The following is a 26,575-nucleotide window of genomic DNA, read 5'->3' as shown; positions in this document are numbered from 1 at the left end:
TTTTGAGTGTAGAAGCTAATTTAATTACGGTACCCCTAATCGTGGCCTTATGGGCCTCCCAATTAATCGCAGGCGAGGTCTCATGAGGTAAATTAACAGCAAAGAAATCTTGAAGACCTGAAAGGACTTCAGTGCAAGCTACAGGATTGGTCAGTAAGGTCTCATTTAATCTCCAAGGCAGAAAAGCGGGGGTAATCCAGAAAGAATCTAGCACCACTGAAACCGGGTCATGATCAGACCATGGTATAGGGGAAATACTAGCCTTAGAAAGATTAAAGGAGAGTTGCGAAGAGAGAAGAACATGTTCTATACGAGAATAGGAGGAATGAGCTACAGAGAAATAGGAATAATCTTTGGTAGTAGGGTTCGCTGCCCGCCAGGCATCAATCAAATCGTAAGTATGAAACAATTTGGCCAGTAGAAGGCCCTGCTAGGAAGGGGCTCTGGACTTGGACAGTTCTCCAGGTTTTCTGTCTAGAGAAGTGTCCAAAGCCAAATTGGAGTCGCCAGCAAAAATCAGGCGCCCCTCGAAGTGGGGTGCTAATAGTTTAAACATGTTTTGGAAAAATTGTACCTGTCCCGTATTGGGTGCATAATAGGATGTAAAGGAGACTGGGGAGCCTTGCAGAGTACCCGTCAGCAACAGGTAACGTCCGTCAGGGTCGCTATAAGAATTGGATAGCGTAAAATCAACCGATCTGGAGAAGAAGATGCCCACTCCTTTCTTCTTTTCGTCCGCCAAAGCTAAAAAAAACACAGGATAATGGTTATGCATGAATTTTGGTACAGAATGCGTGGAGAAATGAAGTTCTTGCAAAAAAACAACATCAGCCTTAGCCATCAGCCATAGAATGATATAACTGAAAAGCTTTTTTCCTTTTAGTTGGACTATTCAAACCCTGGACATTGTGTGTAACAACCTTGAGGTCAGACCTATGGGACGCCATTATGTATGTTTCTGAACACTCTAAGCATCAAGCCAAGGGGGAGCAAGGGACAGAGGGACAAACAAGAGGGAAAAGAAAAGGAAGGGGACAGAAAAGAAGAAGTTAAGAGAAAATCTACAAGGGACCAAGGTCCCCAAAACAGGACCTTAAGAGATTGCCCCCCCATAATTAGATGAGCAAGCTCAGGAGGTCAGGGAGAGCACAAGGGCAAAACCCCATCAGTACATGGCAGCCTATCGTGGGTCAAGCTCCCTACATGAAGCCAAAACAGTAACATAAATCAAAGAAACATTACTGAATAAGCAAGGGTACTATAGAAACGGTGACAGTCCAGAGCATATTCACACCAAAGTCCAAGGACAGGACATGCTCAAACATCACTTAGGCCGCGATCTTGAACCCCCTTTCCACAGCGGAGAAATCGAATCTCTTTCCTTTGCAGAATTTGTAGCAGAGGTTTCAACGTGCGGCGCTTTTGGATCGTACTGGGAGCCAGGTCCGCATATATCTGGATGGGCATGTCGCGGAGCATCAACTCAGGATTATCTCGAGCAGTTCTCAGCAATTTTTCCTTTGCCATATAGTAGTGAGGCTTAACCACAACATCTCTTGGAAGGCCGTCAGCCCTGGGCGCCGCCAGAGCCCGATGAACCCTATCTAGGTCATAGTAGCGGTCCGGGAGACCAGGAATGAGAAGATGAAACAGTTCTTTAACCGCTTCCTCTAGGTCCGTGACACTCTCAAATAGGCCTCTAATACGGAAATTTTCACGGCGTGACCTATTTTCAAGGTCTTCTATTTTTGCGTGTGCTACATCAAGTTGATCATATAGCTCCCCCATGCAGGAAGAATGTTGGTTAACTGTGTTCACAGTAGCATCTATTTTAGATTCCATCGCCTCTAACCTCACCCCCAGTTACTGAAAGTCAGATTTCAAGTCAGCAGTAATCCTGGAACAGGCTTTCCCCAATTCTTGCTGTAAAAGTAATGAAAATCTGGACAGGAGAACTTTATCAGGAGAATAGTGCATCATGTGTGCAGAGTTTCTGTCCTCCATGTCACCTCCCTCCATTTCATATGTCACCTCCCTCCATTTCATGTCTGTCCGGGCTGTGCTGGCTGGGTGCCAAGTCAGAACTTGACTGACTGAGGGCTATGTCCGCATTACTTTATCCAGGGCCGAGCCCTGTGTATCCTGGTCCCCAAAGATGTCAGAGGAGGGGCTGGGTGATCTGGCGCGGGTGGACGCCATGGGGGACTGGGCAGTTATTACCTCCTTCCTGGGAGAAGCCTGCCGTCCCGTGTCGCTCCTGGGGGAAGCTTGTGAGGCTGCACGCTGAGGCAAGATGGCGCCGGACCGAGTCTGCTGCGGGGAGGGCCGACGCTGCGCAGCGACATGAGGAGCTGCTATGTGGCCGGTGCCCTTGCTTTTCTTGCCCGTCCTCGTCGCCATCCTGTAGCCCGGACAGTCACCAAGCTTTTCGGGGAGAAGAGGAGCCGGACCGGAGCGTATATTCGCTTATTTAGCGCTGCCGAGGCTGGCGGGACTGCGGAGCTCAGCAGGACGCGTCCGCCATGAACCCCGCGCACATGCGCTCTCAATTATTTCTATTTTGTATTTACATAGCACATGCCACCATAGCCTGGTGGGAGATATATATATTATATCTGTGCTTTTTATACATCCTCTAGTGCAGGGATGTCAAACTCAGGCCCTCCAGCTGTTGCAAAACTACAAGTCCCATCATGCCTGGACAGCCACAGCTTTAGCTTTGGCTGTCCAGGCATGAGGGGAATTGCAATTTTAAAACAGCTGGAGGGCCTGAGTTTGACACGTCTGCTCTAATGCGTCCCTATTAATTAAATCTTCTATTACTATGCAAGGATTTAGAGGACTATAGTTTTCTTTAGGATTGTCCACTTAGCTAAGCAGTGACTGGGGCGGGACACCGTTGCAGTCACTGACTGGCTGAGCAGGCAATCCATCAGCAGGGCTGGCGCCGTTACGTAACAGGAAACCGCGACATTTGGCAGCTGTCTGAAAAGAAGAGTGGCACTACAGCTGCACGGGGACGGGTAAGAACTTTTTCTTTATTATGTTCCTATACCCCTCTGCCTGCCAGTGATTTTTTTTTTCATGAAACTTCTTCTTAAATACTAAAATCCAAAATCTTTAATCATCCATTGCGGCACCTGGTAGGCATAAGAGCGGAGCCACAGCGGCATGTAGTCACGCTGCCTCCGCCCTTTTTCCAGCTGCTCACGCTTGATTGGCAGGCAGAGCAATTGGGTTTATTAGGCAAATGTGCCATTATCTGCATTCAAAAAGACTTTTTCCTGGTCCCCCCCCTCCCTCCTCTCTCTCATTTACGGTTCATTATCAGGAAATCTCGACCCTTTTACATCAGACGTGCCCTGTGTAACCTATGGAGAGGGAAGGGGGAGGAGGGAGATTAGTTGCCAGCAGAAAGCAGAGAACAAAGGATTACACAGCGGGAGCTGTGTGAAAGTCGGTATTCAGAGGTCAGAGAGGTCAGGGCTGACTTTAGAGGAGATAACCCCATGATATAGCTGTAAATTAATTCTTTGTTGTCCTGTTTTGGTGCCTCATCTTATTCAACCCCTCCCCCTTTCATAAGAGAACCATGAAGACAGGGGGGAGAGCTTCAAACTGCTTTTTCATGATAAAAATGCATTTTACGGCTAATAAACTCAATTGCAAAGTTTCTTAAAATCAATTTCTGCAAAAATATTTTAAACGACAGTGACACTTTAGAGGGGTAGTGCGGCGTTTAACTTTTATTCACTAAACACATAACAATCAGCTGCTCAGCCGCGATTGGCTGAGCATAACTGTGCTCAGCCAATCGCGGCTGAGCAGCAGATGACGTGGCGGGGGGGGGGAGGGTACATTCACTTGAATAACACACATTACAAAGTTGTGTAACTTTTGCAATGTGTGTTATTTACTGAATAAAAGTTAAACGCTGCACTACCCCTTTAAAGCGACTCTGTACCCACAATCTGACCCCCACCCCCCCACCCAAAACCACTTGTACCTTCAGATAGCTGCTTTTAATCCAAGATCTGTCCTGGGCTCCGTTTGGCAGGGGATGCAGTTCTTGTCATAAAAACAACTTTTAATCCGGCAGCGCTGTGTCTAACGGCCGAGGCTTACATTTGTATATGCGTTAGGCTGGCACACCCTCTCTGTCCTTCCTCCCCACCCTCCTCATCATTAGGAATCCTCCAGGCAGATTGCTTCCTATTCCCCACCTGTGTGTATAATGAACATGGGCTGGATCGTTAATACACCTGTGCAAAGCTCAAACGGCAGTAAATGTTCCTGGATCATTCCTAATGATGAGGAGGGTGGGGAGGAAGGACGGAGAGGTGGTCCCAGCCTAATGCATATACAAATGTAAGCCCGGCCGTTAGACACAGCACTGCAAGATTAAAAGTTGTTTTTAATACAATAACTGCATCCCCTGCCGAACGGACCCCAGGACAGATCTTGGATTAAAAGCAGCTATCTGAAGGTACAAGTGGTTTGGGGGGGGGGGGGACAGATTGTGGGTACAGAGTCGCTTTAAGTTCTCAGTGCTCAGACTGCCAATAAGCCGTTATTGGCTGGGAAGAGGGCAGCATGTCTACATGCTGCTGCTGCAGCTCTCATGCCTAGATAGGAGATATGAGATTAGATTAGATTAGATAAAATAAAAAAGATTAGATAGAATAAATAGATAAGAGATAAGAGATAGATTAGATATATAGGTGATAGATTAGATAAGATTAGATAGACAGCCATTTTCTGTGTGCTTATAAGTATTGGATTTATGTTTTAGTAGAGACTGTAGCAAAAAGATATTTGACTGCCCATGATGGAAGGAAAGAATGTTTGTTTGTATCTTTCTTTCTTTTGTTTTTTTGGTGTTGTATTAATATGCAAAAAATATGCAAACATTTGCCATAAAAAGCATCCGATAACAAAAAGCAAAGTTCTATAGTGAGATCAGGAATGCATAGCGTAGGTTAACTACCTGATGTCTGTGATGTTTTCCATCATATCTTCACTTTCCATTAAGGCTGCATTCACACGTTCCGGGAAGTTGTCCGTGCTCACGGATCCGTGCGTACGGACAATTTTACAGCCCATTGCTTTCTATTGGGCTATTCAGATGTTCCGTTATTTCACGGATTCGTGATCCGTTCCGTTTAAAAATAGGACATGTCATTACTCGGAACGGATGCACGGAAAGGATTCCCCATAGAATTCAATGAGATCCGTGTTTTTCACGGATGTACACGGATGTGACAACCGTGTTCATCCGTGAAAAACATGGATGTGATGTAATCAATGTAATTTAAAATGCTTTAACACAGATCCATGAAAAAAACTGACACTGATACAAAACGGATGCAAAACGGATGAAAAACCGACTGTTTTGCACGGATCACGGAGGTAGCTGCCGGACCACAATCACGGACCGGGAAAAACCCTGAACGTGTGAATGCAGCCTTAGGTTTTTTAGTGACTTGCCAACTTATCCTGACGCTCCTGCAAATGCAGAACTCCAGTAAGAGAAGTGAGTAATGTGATAATACATGTAATATGAGTTCCCTGTAGACTTTTACATTCATCCACGCTTGAGACACAAAGCAATCTCAGAACCAAAAGATATCTTGGAAAGGTAACTTGAAAGCAACACAATATGCTATTTATATTTCTTGCTTTCTGTTTTTCGACTGTTTCGATTTTACTGTTTCTTAGCTGTATCCCTGTATATCATTATTTTCATTCTACATATTGTTTGTTTGTTTTTTTTTTGTTTAGGAGGAAGCTGCCTGGGGATAGGGAGAAAGCTCTAGAGATTATGTTACCTATGGTGCAACATGAAGACCAGGTTGCCTCTGATGTGTACTGCTTGGTGGGAAGAATCTACAAGGATATGTTTCTGGATTCTAACTTCACTGATGAGGAAAGCCGAGACAAAGGCATATGTTGGTTAGTATGCCTACTTTTATTTATTGAAATATTTTATGCTGCTTCCAGCCAACTTTTAGCATAATATCAAGCATATGTGACTACAAGAGAAGGTTATCATATGCTTGTCATGAAAAATATTAGTCCTGGCAATAGAGCAGCTTTTATGTCAGTTTACCTGTTTTGCTTGCCCTAAAGGATAAGTCCCATGAAATTGAAAAAAAGAAGACCGGAAACATTGTTAACAAAGTATACTTACCCATCCTTGTGCCCTGTAGCTCTGCTCCCTAGTACGGGTGACAGCTGCCAGCCTTCTGCCGCTATTCCAGCTGTAACGTCACATACCTAGCTGAGTGATTGTCATCTCACCCAATCAGTGACTGGGGAGAGACATTTTGCAGCTGAAAGAGCTGGGTATGTGATAAACCTGGTTTCGGCCGTCAGTGAGACATGGAAGCTGTGCTACAGAGGCACAAGGACTGGTAAGTATACATTGTTAAATTCCTGCTGTTTGTTAAATTGCCTTTTAATTTTCATGGTACTTTACTTTTAAGTCGTCTTGGAAAATCTAAGGTAAAGGGGTGCTCCAGCGAAAAAATGTTTCTTTCAAATCTGGTGTCAGAAAGTTATATAGAAATGTAAATTACTTCTATTTTAAAATCTCAAGTCTTCCTGTACTTATCAGCTGCTGTATGTCCTGCAGAAATTGGTGTATTCTTTCCAGTGTGACAGTGCTCTCTGCTGCCACCTCTGTCTATGTCAGGAATTGTCCAGAGCAAAAGAGGTTTTCTATGGGGATTTGCTCTAGCTCTGGACAGTTCCTGACATGGACAGAGATGGCAGCTGAGGGCACTGTGTCAGACTGGAAAGAATACACCACTTCCTGCAGGACATGAAGCAGCTGATAAGTACTGGAAGACTTGAGGTTTCTTGAGAAAGAAGTAAGATAGATTTGTATAACTTTCTGATACCAGATGATTTGAAAAACATGTCTTTTCTCCAGAGTTAACTATAACAGGAGTCTATTCAGATAAGGTGGCAGTAGGTTTACTAAATGCAGTGCTTGGAATTTTTAGTGCAGTGTGAACACAGCCTACAGACATCATTGCATCAATCTGTGTTCTTGTTTGCAATAACTGTATGTTAAATTATTGCCACACACTATTTTTGACTAAAAGTAATGTTCTTCTTACACAATCATAAGACCACGGGCAATTACAGGACTCAGCAAAGCAAGACTGGATTAATATTTCATGCTGTATTAATACATATTTAATTTCTTTAATAATCATATTTTTGATGTCCCGCAGTTAATTTTTAATGTTGGGCTTCAGCAGCATAGAGTAGCATGATTTATTCCTTCATAACATTTTGTGTTCCCATGCACAGCAATAACACACTTTCAATGCTTTTTACATTAGTCATCTTTTTTTTTCTTATTTTTACATTAGTCACAGTGACCTTTTTTTAGCAGTAGTTACTATCCTACCTATAAGCAGCGTAGAACACAATATATCTTGGATAAGGGTTTGTTCAGCTGTAAATATTGTGTATCAGCAAGCATTTGAATCACCATGTAGTGCAAGTAAAAATCACTTTCACCTTTCTTCTTTTGTTTGGCACTTCCTTCTTGGCTTCTGTAACACACAGCAGAGGGCCACTGGATTTACTTTTATTACTATTACTAACTATCTTCCTCTCATTAAAGTAGGATTCATGCCAGAAAGAAATGTTTTCAAATCAACTGGTGTCAGACAGTTATATCAATTTGTAAATTACTTTTTTTTAAAAATCTTCAGTCTTCCAGTACTAATCAGCTGCTGTATGTCCTGCAGGAAGTGCTGTATTTTCTCCAATCTGACATGGTGCAGTAGCAAATCCCTATAGAAAACCTCTCCTGCTCTTGGCAGTTACTGTCGTGGACAGAAGGGGCAGCAGGGAGCACTGTAAAGAATACACCACTTTCTGCAGGACATACAGCAGCTGATAAGTACTGAAAGACTGGATATTTTTAAATAAAAGGAATCCATAAATCTATATAACTTTCTGACACCTTAGAGCTGTCTCCCTATATTATCACCAGGATTAGTGATGGAACAGTAACATTTTATCTATCAGATAATTCATTACCATGAATCCGAAATAAAGTCATTTTATTATTACATCCTGGCAGGTGAGTGCCACTATTATTCATATGATTGCTGATAACAGATGTTAAAAAAAAAAAAAAAAAAAAAAAATATATGCTGTCAGTTCCAGATCACACAAGCAGTGGCTCCTGCTGCTGTGTCTCCAGGCCTAAAGATACAGACTAGGTCTTGCAGTTCTCAACTCAACCAATGGCAGTGTGGCTCTTGCTGAACCCCGGGGAAGGGTTAACATTGATGTTTGTTCCTGTCCTCATGCCCACTGTATTAGATATGTTACAGGTGCATCTCAGGAAAATAGAATACCATTGAAATGTAATGTATTTCAGTAATTCAATTCAAAGATTGAAACTCATATCTTATATAGATTTGTTACAGATTGATTTCAAGTGTTTATTTCTTTGAATTTAATGATTATGTCTTGCAGCTAATAAAAAACTAAAAGTCAATGTAAAATATTAATGCAAAAAAAGTTTTTACCGCTACTACTCCAACAATCCTTGCTTAATGTAGAGGTTGGAACTGTTCGTCTCACCGGAGAAGGAATGCAAAGGACCTCACCTGTGAGTGATCAGGCGTTGTAGCATGGATAAACGAAACCTATTCCAGTAATCCAATAAAATCCAGTATTTATTGTAAAGAATCCATAAAAATCATTATATACAAAAACGCAAGTTCTCTGAAAATGCTAGACGCGCTTCAGCTCGCTCTGAGCCTTGATCACAGCATATAGGAGACTTGTACAAAGACTAATTTATAAGCACAAAAAAATCTCAGGAAATCACCTGTAGACAATTACATCACATGACAATGCAAGAACCTTCCCCCTATGGAAGGGCAGAACAAATACATAGATACATACAAGTAATGAAAAATGGAGATCATGTGAATACAATAGACATAACAAGTGAACAAAAAAATTGTAAAAAAAATACAATAATGAAAAACATATGTGACAAAGCATTTTGGATATTGTAATTAAAATATTACTATGCTCTACTTTAATCATGTACAAGTCATATCAAACAGAGAACTTAAGATTATTAATCATGCAAAATAGAAAGAATATTATATGTAAAACAGAAAATAAAAAATTGTGAAAAAGTTCAGTATTGTAAATACTCAGGGTCAGCTAAAGAACAAAATATACCTGCAAAGGTTTCCTAAAGACCCTTTTACATATCAGCTATATGCATTTCTAGGAACACTTAGGCCGGTTATGGGATGAATAAGAGCCAGAGATTAGCCAGCGAGCCAGCAGATGCCCGCTCGTTGGCTGATATGATCTTTTGTAGAAATTAAAAAATTATTATTATCAGCCACACAGTTGTGTGGAAACAGATGTGAAGCTGATAACAATGAATGGTAATGGCCGCACAACAATATAGCACACTTACCCCTCCCCACTTTTGGTGTGTCTTCAACTGCACTTAAGCCAGGATCACTAGAGGCTGCAGTGCAGAGGAAAATGCCATGCAGACAGGAGCTGAAAGGGGTTAGTGTTGCGCTGTTGCCATGTTGCATTTGTGCTGAGAACACAATGTGGGAACACAGCCTTTCAGCCCTTGGTGAGTTCTCTTCTTTGCAGCGCTAGCCTTGGTAGCTAGCATGGCTGAGAAGAGCACCCTCTCAGTGCTTCCTGAGAAAGTAAGTGTAATTCTATTGCATCTTTGCAATTCAAGTACTGGGAGCGCCGCACTCAACCCCAGGAGCATAAAACACACAGGTTGGCTGCAAGTTTTGCTACCCATTGAAATACGTGGGTAGTAAATCTGCTGCGTATTTCTGGCAACTTTTGCTGCGTAAAATATGCTGCTATACAGTACATATGAATGGAGCCTGTAGAGAACCAGTCATGCAGAAGTCACTGTTACAGCTCTAAATAGGCTCCAGTAGGTGGGAAATCTTGCTGGCAACCACACTACCCTGGGAGTGTCAGCCCTCCTATACACAGACGCTCCCAGGGAGGCATGGTTGCCGGCAAGATTTCCCGCCAGCCGTGACACGGAGTGACTCCGGTGCACACAGGATTTATGTAGAGGGGCACAAATCAAGCATCGGCACTGTGCAGATATTTGTAACCCAAGTGCTAAAAATACCACCCCCTTCTGTATACGTGTAGAAAGTGTTGATCTGCATTTTTACAATGTGCCAGTTGTGTAACCTATCACTTCCTGGGAAACCCCATTATTTGTAGGAGACAAATACAGAAAAGCTTTCTCAAACATGTAGCATTTTCTCTTTTGTGATGTAGTAATTGTAGTAATAGAAATTTTTTCCTCTCCTTTTGTGTTGGTTGTATATATCTTTTATGTATGGTTCTGTTGTCTGCAGAGTACATCTGTCATTTAACAAACTTCCTTATTTTGGTTCTCATATTTACTATGGCAGCCCTGGAGCTATTGTATTGTGTAAGTGTTTAGAAGAACAATATCTGCAAAAACAGGAGACAGTTTTACCATACAGTAGGAAAAATAAGTACACGTAATACACTGCCAATTTTTGCATGTTTTCCCACCTACAAAGAATGGAGAGGTATGTAATATTTATGGTAGGTGACTTCACCTGTGAGAGACAGAATCGATAAAAGAAATTTTAGAAAATCATAGTTTGGTTTTTAAATAATGAAATTGCATTTGATTACATTAAATAATTATTTGATACAAAAGAAAAACAGAAGTTAATATTTGGTCCAGAAACCTTTGTTTGCAGTTACAGAGGTTGGAGGTTTCCTGGAGTTCTTGACCAGGTTTGCAGACACTGCAGCAAGGATTGTGTCCCACCTTCTCCAGATCTTTCAGATTTCGGGGCTGTCGCTGGCCAACATTGAATTTCAGCTTCCTCCAAAGATTTTCTATTTGGTTCAGGTGTGGAGACTGGCTAGGGCACTCCAAGACCTTGAAATGCATCTTACGTAGCTGCTTCTTTTTTTTTTGTTTTTTTAATTCATTTTTTATTGGAGCCACCCCTTAGTTGCCCTGGCTGTGTGTTTCAGGTGTTTGTCATGCTGGAAGACCCAGCCACGACCCAGCTTCAGGAAAGCTGAGGAAAGGAGGCTTTTGGCTAAAATCTCACGGTACATGGCTCAATCCATCCTCCCTTGAATGCGGTGCAGGTGTTGTGTCCCCAAAGTATGATGCTTCCACCCCCATGCTTCATGTCTGTGACTGTGTTCTTGGGGTTGTACTCATCCTTCTTCTTCCTTCAAACACATAGTGGAGCTGATATCAAAAAGTTCTATTTTGGTCTCATCTGACCACATGACCTTCTCCCATGCCTCCTCTGGATCATCTAGATGGTTATTGGTGAACTTCGAACGGGCCTGGACAGTTGCAGGCGTGAGCAGGGGGACTATGGTTGCCCTTAAGAAGTTTAATCCATGACAACGTAGTGTGTTACTAATTAATCTTTGAGACAGTTGTCCCAGGTCATTGACCAGGTCCTTACTTGTAGCATTTAAAAATACAATACAATGTGATTTTTTTGGGAAAAAAATGTTTTATAGATTCTGTGAAGTGAAGTTACCTACAATAAAAATTACAAGCCTCTCTCTTTTTTTTGTAGGGGGGAAAACTTGTACAATCAGCAGTGTATCAAACACTTATTTTACCCAATGTATATGTTTAACTTCTTAACATCTGTCGATATGCCTTCTTACAGCGGCTCAGCAGTCATTGCAGACACAGTGGGGACTCAGGATATGCAGCGTTTACAGCTGACCCTTGTCTGCAACTACCAAGGGGTAGACTTTAGTCCAATCCAGGTGGTTTAATGCTTGTTGCAATCATGTTGCGATCAAAAGCAGTTGTGGCTTGTAACTCAGCAGGGTCGTGTGGCAACATTGGATATAAGGATTATTTCATGTGGCGGTGCTCCATGGAAAATCGCACTTATATGAAGAATAATGGGGGGGAAAAAAACGTTCTCTGTCTCGAATAATGGCTCAGGGAACACATTACCTTAGAAATTCACATTCCAAAAGATGTGTAAAAGCCCTATTTTGAAGAAAAAGCACCCCCTCTCTCCTTTTTTTGTCTTTTTTTCAGCTGGCTGGACCAGGATGAGGTGCTCACGTACCTGCTCCTGTCACGCTACGCCAGGTAAGTGAGCACAGCACCCTTGTGCTAGCCAGCTGAAAAAAAAGGAAGGTAAGGAGGTATGTAAATTATCAAAACTAAATTTATTTACCTAATGGAAGGCTAAGAGGTCATATGATATTGTATAAATATGTTAATAACCCCTATCAAAACCAATATAATAATTTTGAAGATTTGGTCACTGTGTATGGCTTAGGGAAGTGTGTGGCTTAGGGAAGTCCTCTTTTAAAATATAAATAAAAGCATTACTTATACTAACAAAGAAATGAACTACCGCTGCATTTTTTTTGTATCTAAGCTGTAAAGCATTTGATAATGGCTGATGTGCACAAATATCTGAGTTACACATATAGCTCTACTACACAAAGCGATTATCTGCCATTACAGACGATAATTGTGTCGTGCAACAATCAGCCGACTTGCATGATGCCGGTTCATTATTGTCTTTTAATGTCTATCAACATGTTGAAAGACAAACAAGGAGGATAGAAATGTTCTGCTATCGTCACTCCGTGCTATAGAAGCAGTGGAAGCAGACTGCTGCTATCTCCTATGAGCTCCCCGCGAGAAATGCAGAATATTGATCCCATGATCTGTTGATTTGCAAGTATTGTTTTTTTACTCTGGCAAACTGGTCTGTTATGCTAAACTGGTTATAAAGCGAAGCAAGTAGACCACCAGTGAGTAGAGACCAGGAGGTAGCGAGTGATGGAATATTATACAGGAGGCTCTGGATGTTAACTTTTGTGTTTATAAGTCATTCCCAATTTGTTTGGTTTTATAGGTATAGGAGAGCGTTTGAGTCTGAGCCAACTCTTCAGTCTGGAATCAATTATGCAGTGCTCCTCTTGGCGGCTGGACATCAGTTTGATTCTTCATTTGAACTCCGTAAAATCGGTAATTTGACAAATTTCTAGTTTCCCTGTCCACGCTATGCACTACTGCTTTACAGGAAACAAAGTTCTGTAAATAGTCATAAAGAGACACTAGAAGGTACTGTGTTATTGAGGTATAACTGTGGCTAAACATAAATACTACCTTGTGGGGTCTATATGTATTGGATGTGTTTATGACATGAGATTTTATTAAATTTTGTGGACGAAGTTACTATTTTGGAATCTCTAAAACGGTAAGATTTATCAATAATATCGCAGGATTAAAATTTGTTGCTGCTGCAACTGTGTTTAAGTTCTGCAATATCCTCTTTGTAAAGGCAGAGTGTAATAGTCCTGAGGTAGGTTTTCTTAAAGTTTTTCTTTATGCTTTTAAACAACAATAGAATACAAAACATTGAAAAACAATCACTCTTAATCTGGAGCCATGTAGTATACAAAGTATACTAGAAAATGAAAAACAACATTTGGAAAAAAAACTCTGTTACAACAGAATGATCTGCGTAGCACCCATTCTCAAATGAGGGCAGAATAGTCTACAATAAAGACATTGGGGGAGATTTATCAAACGTGGTGTAAAGTGAAACTGGCTCAGTTGCCCCTAGCAACCAAGCAGATTCCACCTTTCACTTTCCAGAGTCTGTGTGAAATGAAAGGTGGAATCTGATTGGTTGCTAGGGGCAACTGAGCCAGTTTCACTTTACACCATGTTTGATACATCTCCCCCATTGTGTGTTACATTTGTATTCAGAGCTGACACAAAATACATTCGCTCACTATATTCACACATGGCTAGGGAACTGTGCCTCATCCCTCAACCTAGCCAGTGTCGTTTGAGCCGACAACCATGGCTTCTAAATATGATAGAAGCATGCTGGGTACCTCAAGCTGAATAGGTGACTTTGTACATTCCCAGGTCCTCGTCTACGAGTTGTATCCAGTGAGAGAGAGTGGGATGCTTAGGGCGTTTCCAATTAAGTAGGATGGTGTTGCGAACATAGTAGAGGCGTATTCTGTAGAGCAGTGCTTCTCAATTCCAGTCCTCAGGCCTCACCAACAGGTCATGTTTTGAGGATATCCCATACAAAAAACAGCTGTGATAATACCTGATGCACTGACTATAATTATATCACCTGTGAAATGCTAAGGAAATCCTCAAAACATGACCTGTTGGTGAGGCCTGAGGAATGGAATTGAGAAGCACTGCTGTAGAGTATACGACTATACTTGGTGAGGACCGAGGCATTAACCAAGCCTAGTAAGCTATTTTCTGGGGCACTTACTTCAGGAAGACTCATCTCTGTATTCAACAGATGGTGCACCTTGGACCAATAGTCTTGGATAACTGGACATGACCAGATCATATGTATCCATACCCCCCTCCCCTTTAGGGTAGCTTCACACGTACTGTATCGCACCAGATTTTCTGCTGCGGATCCGCAGCGGATTTGATTAAATGAATAAACACAGCATCAAATCTGCATAATTTAATACTGTGTAAATTCATTTAGTCAAATCTGCTGCGAATCCGCAGCAGAAAATCTGGTGTTATACGGTACGTGTGAAGCTACCCTTTATAAGATGCCATATGTAAAAATTAAAATCAGGATTTATAAAAGACACAGGGTTCCCATGCACCAGAATGCAAAGCGATAGGGGTAATGCAAAGGTAAGATATTATGCAAATAACAGGTTCCAGCAGCACCTTAGGTAGGATAGGCAAGTAGATTGTGGATGCACGCTAGAAGACCATCAATTCTAGTAGATGGCATAGTAGTGGGTCTGGGTCTTTTTCAAGCAAACATTAAAGGTGTTATCCAGTGCTACAAAAACATGGCTACTTTCTTCCAGAGTTAGCACTACTCTTGTCTCCAGTTCAGGTGTGGTTTGCAAATAAGTTCCATTCACTTTAATGGAACGGAGTCACAAAACCCCACCCAAACTGGAGACAAGAGCCGTTTTGTCTCTGAAAGAAAGTAGCCATGTTTTGTAGCACTGGATAACCCCTTCAAGACTGCAGCAGGATGAGAATGAGCTCTATACACAATTAAAGGGGTCCATCGTGCAGAGAGAGTATGATGAGTACGGCACTACATGTGTGTCCAAACTAGACGTAGGGCACAGTAGGTGATAGGCAAAAAATTTGTGATCAGACTCTACGGGTGGTGCTCTATGTTACAGGAGTTCCAGATGCATACAGCAACAATAGGATAATAGAAACATGGCACTCACCGCTCGTTGTCTTCTCAGTTTATTTATTCATACAAACTATGTGCATAGACAGGTATATGGGAGGACGCCCTAGCGTTAGCAGCGACAGCTGTTTCTTGCCTTCCGGCACTTCGTCACTTCCTTGCCTTCCATGACGAAGTGCCGGAAGGCAAGAAACAGCTGTCACTGCTAACGTTAGGGCATCCTTCCATATACCTGTCTATTTATTTATTTATTTATACAAAGTATGTGCATAGACAGGTATATGGAAGGATGCCCTAGCGTTAGCAGCGACAGCTGTTTCTTGCCTTCCGGCACTTCGTCACGGAAGGCAAGGAAGTGACGAAGTGACGGAAGGCAAGAAACAGCTGTCGCTGCTAACGCTAGGGCGTCCTCCCATATACCTGTCTATGCACATACTTTGTATATATAAATAAATAAATAAAGTGAGAAGACAACGGGCGGTGAGTGCAATGTTTCTATTATCCTATTGCTACAATTAAAGGGGTACTCCACTGGCTAAAATATATATATATATATATCTTTTTTTGCTAATACATTGCTTTAACAATAAAGGTATAGTACTTTGCAACAGTAAAGGGCAACACAGGTCCCTCTGCTGACACCAACATTTGTGTTGGGAACTGCAGGAGTATTAAAGCCTTGCTGTACTTGATCCTATGCCCTGTCCTAGTGCTGCCGCACAGTGATATACAGAACAGGGTTTCAATCCCCCCATTTATATTCTTATATACAGTACCCAGAGAGGAGGCTGCCTGACACTATAGCACAATGCCGCAGTCTCTTCACTTCGAGCTATGATTGCTATCATCGCTCGCTCTGCTATTGGTTCTAGTACATGCAGATTCCGCTTGCTGTGGAGAGGCTGCACCACTGTGCTACAGCGACAGGTGGCCTCCTCCATGGATACTGTATATTACAATTTACAGTATGCGAGGGCAGCATCCTGTCCTGTATAGTGCTGTGCGGCAGCACTTGATCAGAGCAGAGGATTGGGAACTGCAGGGCTTAGGGCCCAATTCCACGGGCCAAGCAACGATGTAAACGAGCGCCGATCTAGCCTATTCCACGGCCCCAATGATCGTTAAGCGAGGGCTGCAGGGACATCGTTACCGATGTCCTTGCAGCAATACATTACCTGTCGGGGCTTCTCCTGCGCTCCGTCTTCCTCCCCGACGGCGTTGCATCAGCTTCGATGCGGCCTGATTGAGCTGTCAGACTGCTCCGTCAATCACTGGCCGCGGCGGACCCGGCCATTGATTGGCTGAGCGGTCTGACTGCTCAGTCAGGCCGCTCCGGAGCTGCTAATGCTGCGAGCAGGACCTGGGGAGGAAGACTGAGTGCAGGAGAAGCCCGGACAGGTAATGTATGCTGCACTTCTCAAGTCGTCGGTCACCCGCCGCGCACCGCTATTCCACCGTAGCGATGCGCGGTGTGGGACCGATGATTTTAGGTCTGGCCCTAAATAAACTATCAGCCGATGACACGATCATCGGCTGATCGTTTTCTCTATTCCACCGAGCGATAATCGGCCGAATGGGACTGATTTGGCCGATTATCGCTCCCGGGGAATAGGCCCCTTAGACAGCCCTGCACTTTCCTACACAATCATCAGTCTTTAGTCTTGGAGTACCAGCATATGTAAGTGAGTTTTTTTTAGAGATTTTTTTTAGTCCTACAAGTGCTCCTTTATAGAATCTGTATGAAGTATTTAGTATATGGTATATCTATCTTAAGATACAAATAAAAAGAAGTGAGGGCAGTCTGGAAACCCTACGTGGACTTTCTCTGGCGGTAACCTTCTTTGTTTCTGTTTTGTCCATAAACAGGGGTGAAAATTAGCAGTTTGCTTGGTAAAAAAGGAAACATAGAGAAACTTCAAAGTTACTGGGATGTCGGATATTATATGGGAGCTAGTGTTTTAGCAAATGACCATACAAAAGTAATCCAAGCTGCAGAAAAACTTTTTAAGATGAAGACACCTGCATGGTAAGTTGCTGTTTTTATACCGTTAGATTAGCTTAACTGGCTCCAACTAAATTATAGCATTGTTCCTATGCAACTGTAATGCAATTCTTTATAGATTGTAAATAGACATGAGTGGAACTGAAGCATTCTAGAGTCAGATTGTGCGGCAGTGGTGGCTGAAGTTGAATGCCTAGGGCTGCATCCAACTTCTGCAGCCACTGCTAATCAAATGCTGCATGATCGGACTTGAGCATGCTCCAATTGTGCTCATCTGTAATTGTGAACTATACAAGCGTGATAGACAAGTAAAGGAACCAGTTCTCATGGTCACCAACAGTAATGTATCAGTTTCTATCAAAATCCATAAATAGAGTAAACTTGTTGTTACAGGTAAATACATACGAATACAATAAAAATAAAAACACATGAACTTATACGGTAACCTCATAAAGAAAAATAATTCTAAAGATTAAAACATATGTAACAATATATTATGCTTCTCATGATCTTTAGCGAGTTGGATATTTGCATAATCAGTATTGATCGTGCTGTGATTTCCTTATAACCATTAAAGATAGCAGGAAACAACTCTTATTAAGAGCGTGTGCTGCCTAACACTAGTTCAAGACAGCAATGTCCACAATTGATAGCATGATAATGTTGTAATAAAAAAGTATAATCTGTACCTGATCACTGTAGCAAAAGGCAGGTGGCACTGATGTTCCTTGGCGATGTAGTAGCTTGAACACAGGGGTACCTCGGTTCTCAAACTGGTCCAGACACTTAGATTCTCAAACAGTATTTTCAAGAAAAGTTTGCTTTAGTTTTCAAACTCGTGCTCGGTCCTCAGTCACTTTTTTGCTACCCAGGCTTGAAGTACAGTAAAATCTGATTTTGCATCTGAATTCAAACTGTTCGGTATTTTAGCGAAAATTTACCCAGAAGTAATGTTCGGAATTCGAACTTTGCTTGATATCCGTAGCTTTTGCGAGCATGGACCGTAGGTTGTACATGGTGAATTTAGCAGTGTTGAGGCTTCACATACAGTACAGTGCTGTATAAGATTGCCGGAGTGCGTATACAGTACAGTAGTAGTACAGTCAGTTCACCACCATCTCCCACACATTAAAGTGCTGAGGTGGGGGTGTACTATACAGTAACAGATGAGTGAAGAGTTTGTGTACTACTGTACTATAATTGCTAGTTTTGAACATTTCTTGTTATGAATGTACTGTACAGTATATAGTGCTGTACTGTATTGATTGAACTGGGCACTTTTCAGTGTAATAAATGGGTACTAAAGTTATTTATTGGTGGGTACTGGAACCCATTTAACACATTTAAATTATTTCCTGTGGGAAGACAGTGCTCGGTTCTCAATATTTAGAATCTACAGCTGTGAATGAGTTTCTGGCTGTTTAACCATTCGGTATCCAGATAAGAGTTCCACTCCTCTCTAATGACACTGCTATCCAATCCTCCACCCCAGTGGTCGTCTTCCATCTTAGTGGGGCAGTGAGGACGGCATTTTGGAGCTCCTCTTCTTTCAGTCCTGGCAATGTGACAAGAGGAGTGGATCTCATCACTGGACACCAGCAGGGAAAGAGGTTAAACAGGGGTAAGGTGTGGTGCTGGCTACTTTAACTTCTTTTTTGGAAGGGAAAAAAAAGTGTCTTATAAAAGGAAAAATATGAGCAAAAAAATCATATACATACCTATATATATATATATATATATATATATATATATATATATATAATGTGTATATGGTTTTTTTTCTCATATTTTTCCTTTTATAAGACATATATATTGACCTATGTATGTATTTTTTTTTATACATTAAATAATAGTACTAATGTAATTTCTATAATAATAATAATAATTTATTCTTATTTTAGGTACTTGAACTCTGTAGTGGAGACTATTCTCATTTACCAGAAATATAAGAAACCAAACTTGGAGAAACATGTTTCCAAACAAGAGATTGTTGATTTTTGGATGGATTTTCTGGTTGAATCGACAAATACGGATGTGTCTGTTGTGCGATTTCCAGTAAGTATATGTTGTTTTAAAGCCTCTAGTGAGGGCACCTTAGTCTATTTTTTTTTTTTTTTAACACCAAGGGCTAATCCATATGAATATTTCTCTCTCTGTAGTATCCTAGTCTAAAATGACCATAGTCTTGCCTGCACACTGATCCTGTAATGATAAATTACTCTGATAACATGAATGTTTTCTGCATGGACACTTTTTGAATGCTGTAAAAATAAAAAGGCAGCAGGCATCACTTTAATACAATTTGCAACCAAGAATTCCCCATAGAAGCCAATTGGGACCCAAAGTAATGTGTTTTCAAATCCTTATGATATTTGTTTTCAGCTAGTTGTTTTCAAGAAGCACTCCTCCCCCCAAAATTATTTATCTGCTCCCCGGCTGCAGGCTGGCACGTAAATCAGTGGATTAAATGCATCTCTATGAGAGCACTCTCACAGAAATGCATAGAAAACTCTGACTTAGAAGATGTAGGCCAGCCAGAAGAAGAGGTCTTCTGGGTACCAGCGGGTTTTGAAGGGCATAGTAGCTTCGGATTGAAGCAGCGATGTGACAAAATGTTCCTCTCGGGTGAATATACGTGCCAGAATTAACCCTTAGGCCTTATACACACATTCCGTCCGTAGAGGCCCTGTAGCGGAGTTTACAGTGCCGCAAATAATAATAATAATTTCCCCGCTCCGAGCATCGTATTGGTAAATGATGCTGTATGGTGCTGGGGAACTCCACTACAGGGCTTCCACGCTCGCCATGTCTGTGAAACTGAACGTGTGTATAAGGCCTTAGAATAATAGGGGTGGTGCTGTTTTTGCAAGAAAGTAGCTGTGCTTTTTTCTAATCCTGGATAACTCCTTTAATTGTAGCTGTTAAAGAGGAGGGTGGGTAACTCATTTTAGTACTTTAGAAACCCTGGATAGAACCTTTTTATATCAGTGCTTTTACATTTTGACTAGGTCTTGATCCTTGAACCTACAAAGATCTACCAGCCATCCTATCTGTCAATCAACAGTGAAGCTGATGAGAAAACAATTTCCATTTGGCATGTGCTTCCTGATGATAAGGTAATTGTATGGACTAAAAAGGATAATAGGGCATGAAAGTTGTAGTTTATATATTGGAAATGTAATCTTTACCAGTTGTTAACCAGTGTCGGTGAATTTAAAATGGACATTTGTCATTATGTGTTGTAAGTGATTATCCAGCCAACAATATTGTTAATCAGAAATAATAAAAATATCACACAAACACATGGGACTATGGTCATTGAAACTTACTGACCTCTAATAATATATTTGTGTTCTTAAAGGAGAAGTCCTGTGAAACTGAAGAGTAGGAGGGGGGGTGCAGGAAAATAATAAGTCAACGTGACCACCTGCAGCTTTTCCAGCTGCCACGTCATGTACCTGCGTGATCGATGGCAAATTGATAAAATATTAGATTTAAGCCTTATGATGTGTTTATTTCAGTTTGCTAATAGTGTGTTGATCCTAAGATTTTTTGTTGTTTATTATAATTTCAGAAAGGATTTCATGAGTGGAACTTTTCAGCCTCATCAATAAGAGGTGTAAGGTATGTTTATTTATATAATTGTGTAAACACTTTCTTTTAGCTTGTCTAGGGAGCCAGTCACCATGAAAATGCTATCTATGCTATGGTCATCATGTTATAGAGCAGGAGGAGCTGAGCAGTTGGGGTGTGTATGTGTGTGTATATATATATATATATATATACACAGTATATACTGGGGGTTAACATCAGCTACCAGGGAACTTTCTGGGAGTTAACTACGGCTACTAGGTGCATCACTGGGGTTAACTAAGAGTTCCAGGTGCATAACAGGGGGTTAACTCTGGCTACCAGGGGCATCACAGGGGGGTTGACTACAATATCTGGGGCACAATATTTTGCCGTGCCCCGGGTGCTGCCAACCCCCTCACTGCCGCGCCGAGTAGAACACTGAGCCGTGTAGTGTATGGTCCTCAAATAATTTTATAAATGCCCAAATGGCCCTTGACTAGAAAAAGGATCCGCATCCCTGTACTAAATCTTTCTCAACAAAGATATATATCAATCTGCTCAGCTCTTCCTGCTCTAGAACATGATGATGCTAGATTAGATATAATTGTTTTGGTGACAGGTTCCCTTTAAATAGAAGGATGTGGCTTTTACTAATATTCACAATTTGCATCCTTAATAAATGTTACCTGTGCTAATTCAATAGAGGAGACTTCATCAAGACCTTCTTATCAATATGCTAACCCTAAAGGGGTTTACAGCCAAAATAGACTGAGGTACTCACAGGATATCATACACTGATCGGCAAGGGTGCCCACATCTGGCATGAGCGCCGATCAGCACTAGACAATGAATGGTACCAGAAACAGTTCATTGTGTATTGGTGATGACCTTTAGCTGTAACTTAGCTCCTGTGAAGTGAAGCTGCAGTTACAGGTCATCACTGTTACACAGTGAACAGAGACAATAAGCTACCAGTCCTGTTAACTGTGTATTGCGGGTGCCAGGTGATGGCATCTGCCGATCAGTGACTGATGAGCTATCATGTGTCCTCTTCAGTCTGCTTTGGCCTGAAAACCCCCTTTAAGGGCCCCATTCCACGGGACGATTATCGTTCACATAATCGTTAACGATAAACAATCTCAAACGACCACTATTGCTACTGCGAACGACCTGAGGGCGTCTTATTCCATGCGAACGATTTGTGAACGAGCAATGATAAACATAGGTCCAGGTCTTATTAAGCGATTAACGATTTCTCCTTTATCGAGGACTGTTTCTGAGTGTAAATAAAACACCATTTCCTGCAGGATATATACAATCACCGGCCACTTTATTAGGTACACCTGTCCAACTGCACGTTACCACTTAATTTCTAATCAGCCAATCACATGGCAGCAACTCTGTGCATTTAGGCATGTAGACATGGTCAAGACAATCTCCTGCAGTTCAAACCGAGCATCAGTATGGGGAAGAAAGGTGATTTGAGTGCCTTTGAACGTGGCATGGTTGTTGGTGCTAGAAGGGCTGGTCTGAGTATTTCAGAAACTGCTGATCTACTGGGATTTTCACGCACAACCATCTCTAGGGTTTACAGAGAATGGTCCAAAAAAGAAAAAACATCCAGTGAGCGGCAGTGCGGAAATGCCTTGTTGATGCCAGAGGTCAGAGGAGAATGGGCAGACTGGTTCGAGCTGATAGAAAGGCAACAGTGACTCAAATAGCCAACCGTTACAACCAAGGTAGGCAGAAGAGCATCTCTGAACGCACAGTACGTCGAACTTTGAGGCAGATGGGCTACAGCAGCAGAAGACCACACCGGGTGCCACTCCTTCCAGCTAAGAACAGGAAACTGAGGCTACAATTTGCACAAGCTCATCGAAATTGGACAGTAGAAGATTGGAAAAACGTTGCCTGGTCTCGATTTCTGCTGCGACATTCAGATGGTAGGGTCAGAATTTGGCGTCAACAACATGAAAGCATGGATCCATCCTGCCTTGTATCAACGGTTCAGGCTGGTGGTGGTGGTGTCATGGTGTTGGGAATATTTTCTTGGCACTCTTTGGGCCCCTTGGTACCAATTGAGCATCATTGCAACGCCACAGCCTACCTGAGTATTGTTGCTGACCATGTCCAACCCTTTATGACCACAATGTACCCAACATCTGATGGCTACTTTCAGCAGGATAATGCGCCATGTCATAAAGCTAGAATCATCTCAGACTGGTTTCTTAAACATGACAATGAGTTCACTGTACTCAAATGGCCTCCACAGTCACCAGATCTCAATCCAATAGAGCATCTTTGGGATGTGGTGGAACGGGAGATTCGCATCATGGATGTGCAGCCGACAAATCTGCGGCAACTGTGTGATGCCATCATGTCAATATGGACCAAAATCTCTGAGGAATGCTTCCAGCACCTTGTTGTATCTATGCCACCAAGAATTGAGGCAGTTCTGAAGGCAAAAGGAGGTCCAACCCGTTACTAGCATGGTGTACCTAATAAAGTGGCCCTTGAGTGTAGTAGCTTATAATTATGGAAAGACTTGAGATTTTTAATAGAAGTAAATTACAAACCTATATAACTTTCTGACATCAGTTGATTGGAAAGAAATTTTTTTCCGCTGGACAGCCCCTTTAAGGCTATGTTCCCGCTTCAGGAACATATCAGGGGAAGGCAGCTGCCTCATAATATAGACGGCTGCTAACAAAGATCATGACCACTATTAGCGGCCCTATATGTAACAAGATTGCCGCCTTCCCCAGATATGTTCTTGAAGTGGAAATGTAGGCTTAACCTGGTAATAAATTCAGTGTGGGGAGGCCTGCCATTGCCTTCTACCCCACAAACAAATATTAAAATAAAGCAAAGCCATATATGTACCTGAGATTAGTCCAATTAAAATATGATTCATCTCACAAAAAACGAGCCTTTATACATCAATGGAAACATGTAAAAGTTACGCTTACACAAAAACATTCTTTTGATCATAAAGGCCCAATTAGATCCTATCCTGAAAGAATGACTGTTTATTGCTTCTCAGTATTCTGATAGTGATGTAGCAGCACAAGGCTCCATTTTTGTGTGGGACAAATTGGGTCCCTTTCTAACTGAAAGACTATGTCCAACTGGGCAACTTCTGTAAACTGATAATGGAAAGCCTGATCTCTCACAGACACAACATCATAGAATAGCAACACAACAGAAATCTGATGCTTTTGTTTTAGTAGTTTTGTTTTACACATTGTAGTTATTAGTTCTATTGTTGGATTGGCTTAAAAATATAGGGATAATTAAGTCATTTCTATATTTAACATTTGTAAGTAGACATTGTCTTTTACTAGTCTTAGAGTAATATTTAAACCTAATCATATTATGTGAATTGTTCTATGGCTTAATTCACGCAACCACTTCTTTCCTTTTTGACTTGTACAGTATATAAGGAGCAGGGTGCTCAGTTTTTCTCTGCCTCCCTGTAAGCTATACACTATGGAAAAGGTTTGCTTTATTATATAAACTTCAGTTACTGAGATGTTCTTTGTTCTTGTTTCATGTTATGTAAAATTTGCTCAAAATTAAAAAAAAATGTGTGTGAATCTAAAACTGGATTCTCCCCTCTCTGTCTTATAGCATCTCAAAGTTTGAAGAAAGGTGCTGTTTTCTTTACGTGCTGCACAACTCAGACGACTTCCAGATCTACTTCTGCACAGAACTTCACTGTAAAAAGTAGGTGCAATATTTTCATGGGAAGTAAAAACCTCTATTCATTGCGCCTTCATTTTACATTAAAAGAGTTATTTATAGAGATGGGTTTTGCACGAACCCGAACAATCAGCATTTGAATCCCACTGCCTAGAGAAGGTGGATGCAGCCTAAGGGAAGCCTATGGCTGCATCCTTGTTTTCCAGGCCATCCTTGGGCTGCATCCACCTTCTCCAGACAACGGGATTCAAATGCTCATTTTACAAGTTTGTGCAAACCCAAGCTTTCAGCAAGTTCGATCATCTCTAGTTATCCAGAATTACAATAATGTGTCTACTAAGGATATGCCTTTAAGCACAGCATTATTTTTTATTTTGGAATACTATGGTTTGTTATTATCGGATGAATAATGAGATGTCATTTGATCCATTCTACTCATTCGATTACATTTCTTGTGCACCATAAGAACATATGTGTCTACTGACTACATCTGGATTTATGCTTCTGTATTATATTATATATTAGGTTTTTTTTTTTGTTTGTTTTTTTTTTGGGGGGGGGGAGGGGAGTTGGGTGAGTAAAGCATAGAATAACAATAGGAGGGTGCACCAACCTTCATAAACTGCTTAAAGGGGAACTCCAGCCATCCCATAAAAAATAAAATGCACAAAAAGCATATAGACCAGGTACACTCACCAATTTCCCACGTGGCTATTACTGTGTTTTGAGACCCACAGACCCCTTTTTTTTTTTTTTTGGCATATTTTAGTTTTTTTAGGGAGCAATGTATCAATAGAGACTCCGGAGATTTTAACTGATCTCTTCGAGCTCAATGATAGTTGTGTTTTGCTGAGCTTCTACAAAACCCAGGACTCTGTTCCTACATGCCTGCAAAAACATTTATCTTAAACTACACCCCCTTGCGTTCTCCAGTGGCAGTGCAATGTTGCTGGGATTGTGGGCAACAACACATGAACACTGTAGAGCACACAGTTGTGTAGTTTTGTATACATGTGTTCTTTGACAAGTGGGAAAGCAACCTAAGGCTATATTTCCACTATGGGAATGTGCCGTCCTATATCTGGGGAAGGCAGCCACCTATTCATAATGACTGATGCTTTTCCTCGATATAGGATGCCACGTTCATATAGTGGGAAAATAGCCCAAGAAACCTCTTTAATTTGGAATTGGTGACAGCAGTTGATTTCTTTACCTAACAAATCCATTACCCAGCTGCTGAATTGGAATGCCACATGGATGAAGAAGCAGATTCTTTAAAAGAAGACTGGTAGGCTGCAGGAACATAGAGCATGGATTGAGACTGTTGAACTTAAAATGTATGTAATAGATCCTATGTAGCAAATTTCAAAAAGGGGTGCTACCAGAGACGGTAACCTGTACTTGAAGTTGATCCAGCACTTTTATGCATTACAGGAATACTTGCATTGTATAAAATTACACCTAAACTCGTAATTACAAGTCAAATTATGAAGATTCAAGTGCCTTAGTTGCTTCATAATCCCTTGAGTACAAAGCACAGTTGATATTTCTGACAGGGTACAGTATGTCAAGTAATGCTTACATGTTGCCAAACCCTTTGGCTGTTAACGTCGTCTCTTCAGGCAGCTCAATTGAGATTTGATTTTTCTTTTTTGCCAATACACTAGTTTTTTTAGGCTTGATTCCCACAAGCATATTTCACCTGCATATATACTTTAATATTATGGACTTAAGTCCCAGCCTGACAGATGTCAGCCCAAGTCAGCCCAGCTCAGCCCAGAATCTTGGAGGAAACGGGTGTAATTTTCACAAGGGGTCAGTCCATCTGGTGTAGATTACGGGGAGGAGGGGGATGAAAAGTGCTGACACTGTCCACAAATGATCAAAAGACCAATGAAAAGGAATTGTATTCATGTCCAGCAGAAGTAATACCAAGAATGGCACATAGCAAGACGGGGTTGACAGTATCATTTTAATACCTCCCTACAAGAGGAATAGGGCATTAAACCTTTTTTGATCTTTGGTCCCCTATAAT

The 26,575-nt window shown here is 41.5% G+C and overlaps 1 protein-coding gene across 2 annotated transcripts in view; it reads left to right on the top strand.

Moving 5' to 3' along the window:
- The window catches only part of MAP3K5 (mitogen-activated protein kinase kinase kinase 5), a 103,535-nt gene that overhangs the window by 37,473 nt on the left and 39,487 nt on the right, over window positions 1-26,575 (top strand). For both annotated transcript variants that reach the window (XM_069975007.1, XM_069975006.1), the window contains 7 exons: window positions 5,782-5,952; window positions 12,960-13,072; window positions 17,130-17,289; window positions 19,167-19,320; window positions 20,274-20,381; window positions 20,840-20,889; window positions 24,469-24,564. In XM_069975007.1, the coding sequence (XP_069831108.1) occupies window positions 5,782-5,952; window positions 12,960-13,072; window positions 17,130-17,289; window positions 19,167-19,320; window positions 20,274-20,381; window positions 20,840-20,889; window positions 24,469-24,564 (852 nt within the window). The remainder of the gene's footprint in view (window positions 1-5,781; window positions 5,953-12,959; window positions 13,073-17,129; window positions 17,290-19,166; window positions 19,321-20,273; window positions 20,382-20,839; window positions 20,890-24,468; window positions 24,565-26,575) is intronic.

This window comes from Dendropsophus ebraccatus, chromosome 6 (genome assembly GCF_027789765.1).
Source record: "Dendropsophus ebraccatus isolate aDenEbr1 chromosome 6, aDenEbr1.pat, whole genome shotgun sequence".
Classification (NCBI taxonomy): Eukaryota; Metazoa; Chordata; class Amphibia; order Anura; family Hylidae; genus Dendropsophus; species Dendropsophus ebraccatus.
Note: the sequence above shows the minus strand (reverse complement) of the source record. Positions and strands in the feature narration are given on the sequence as shown.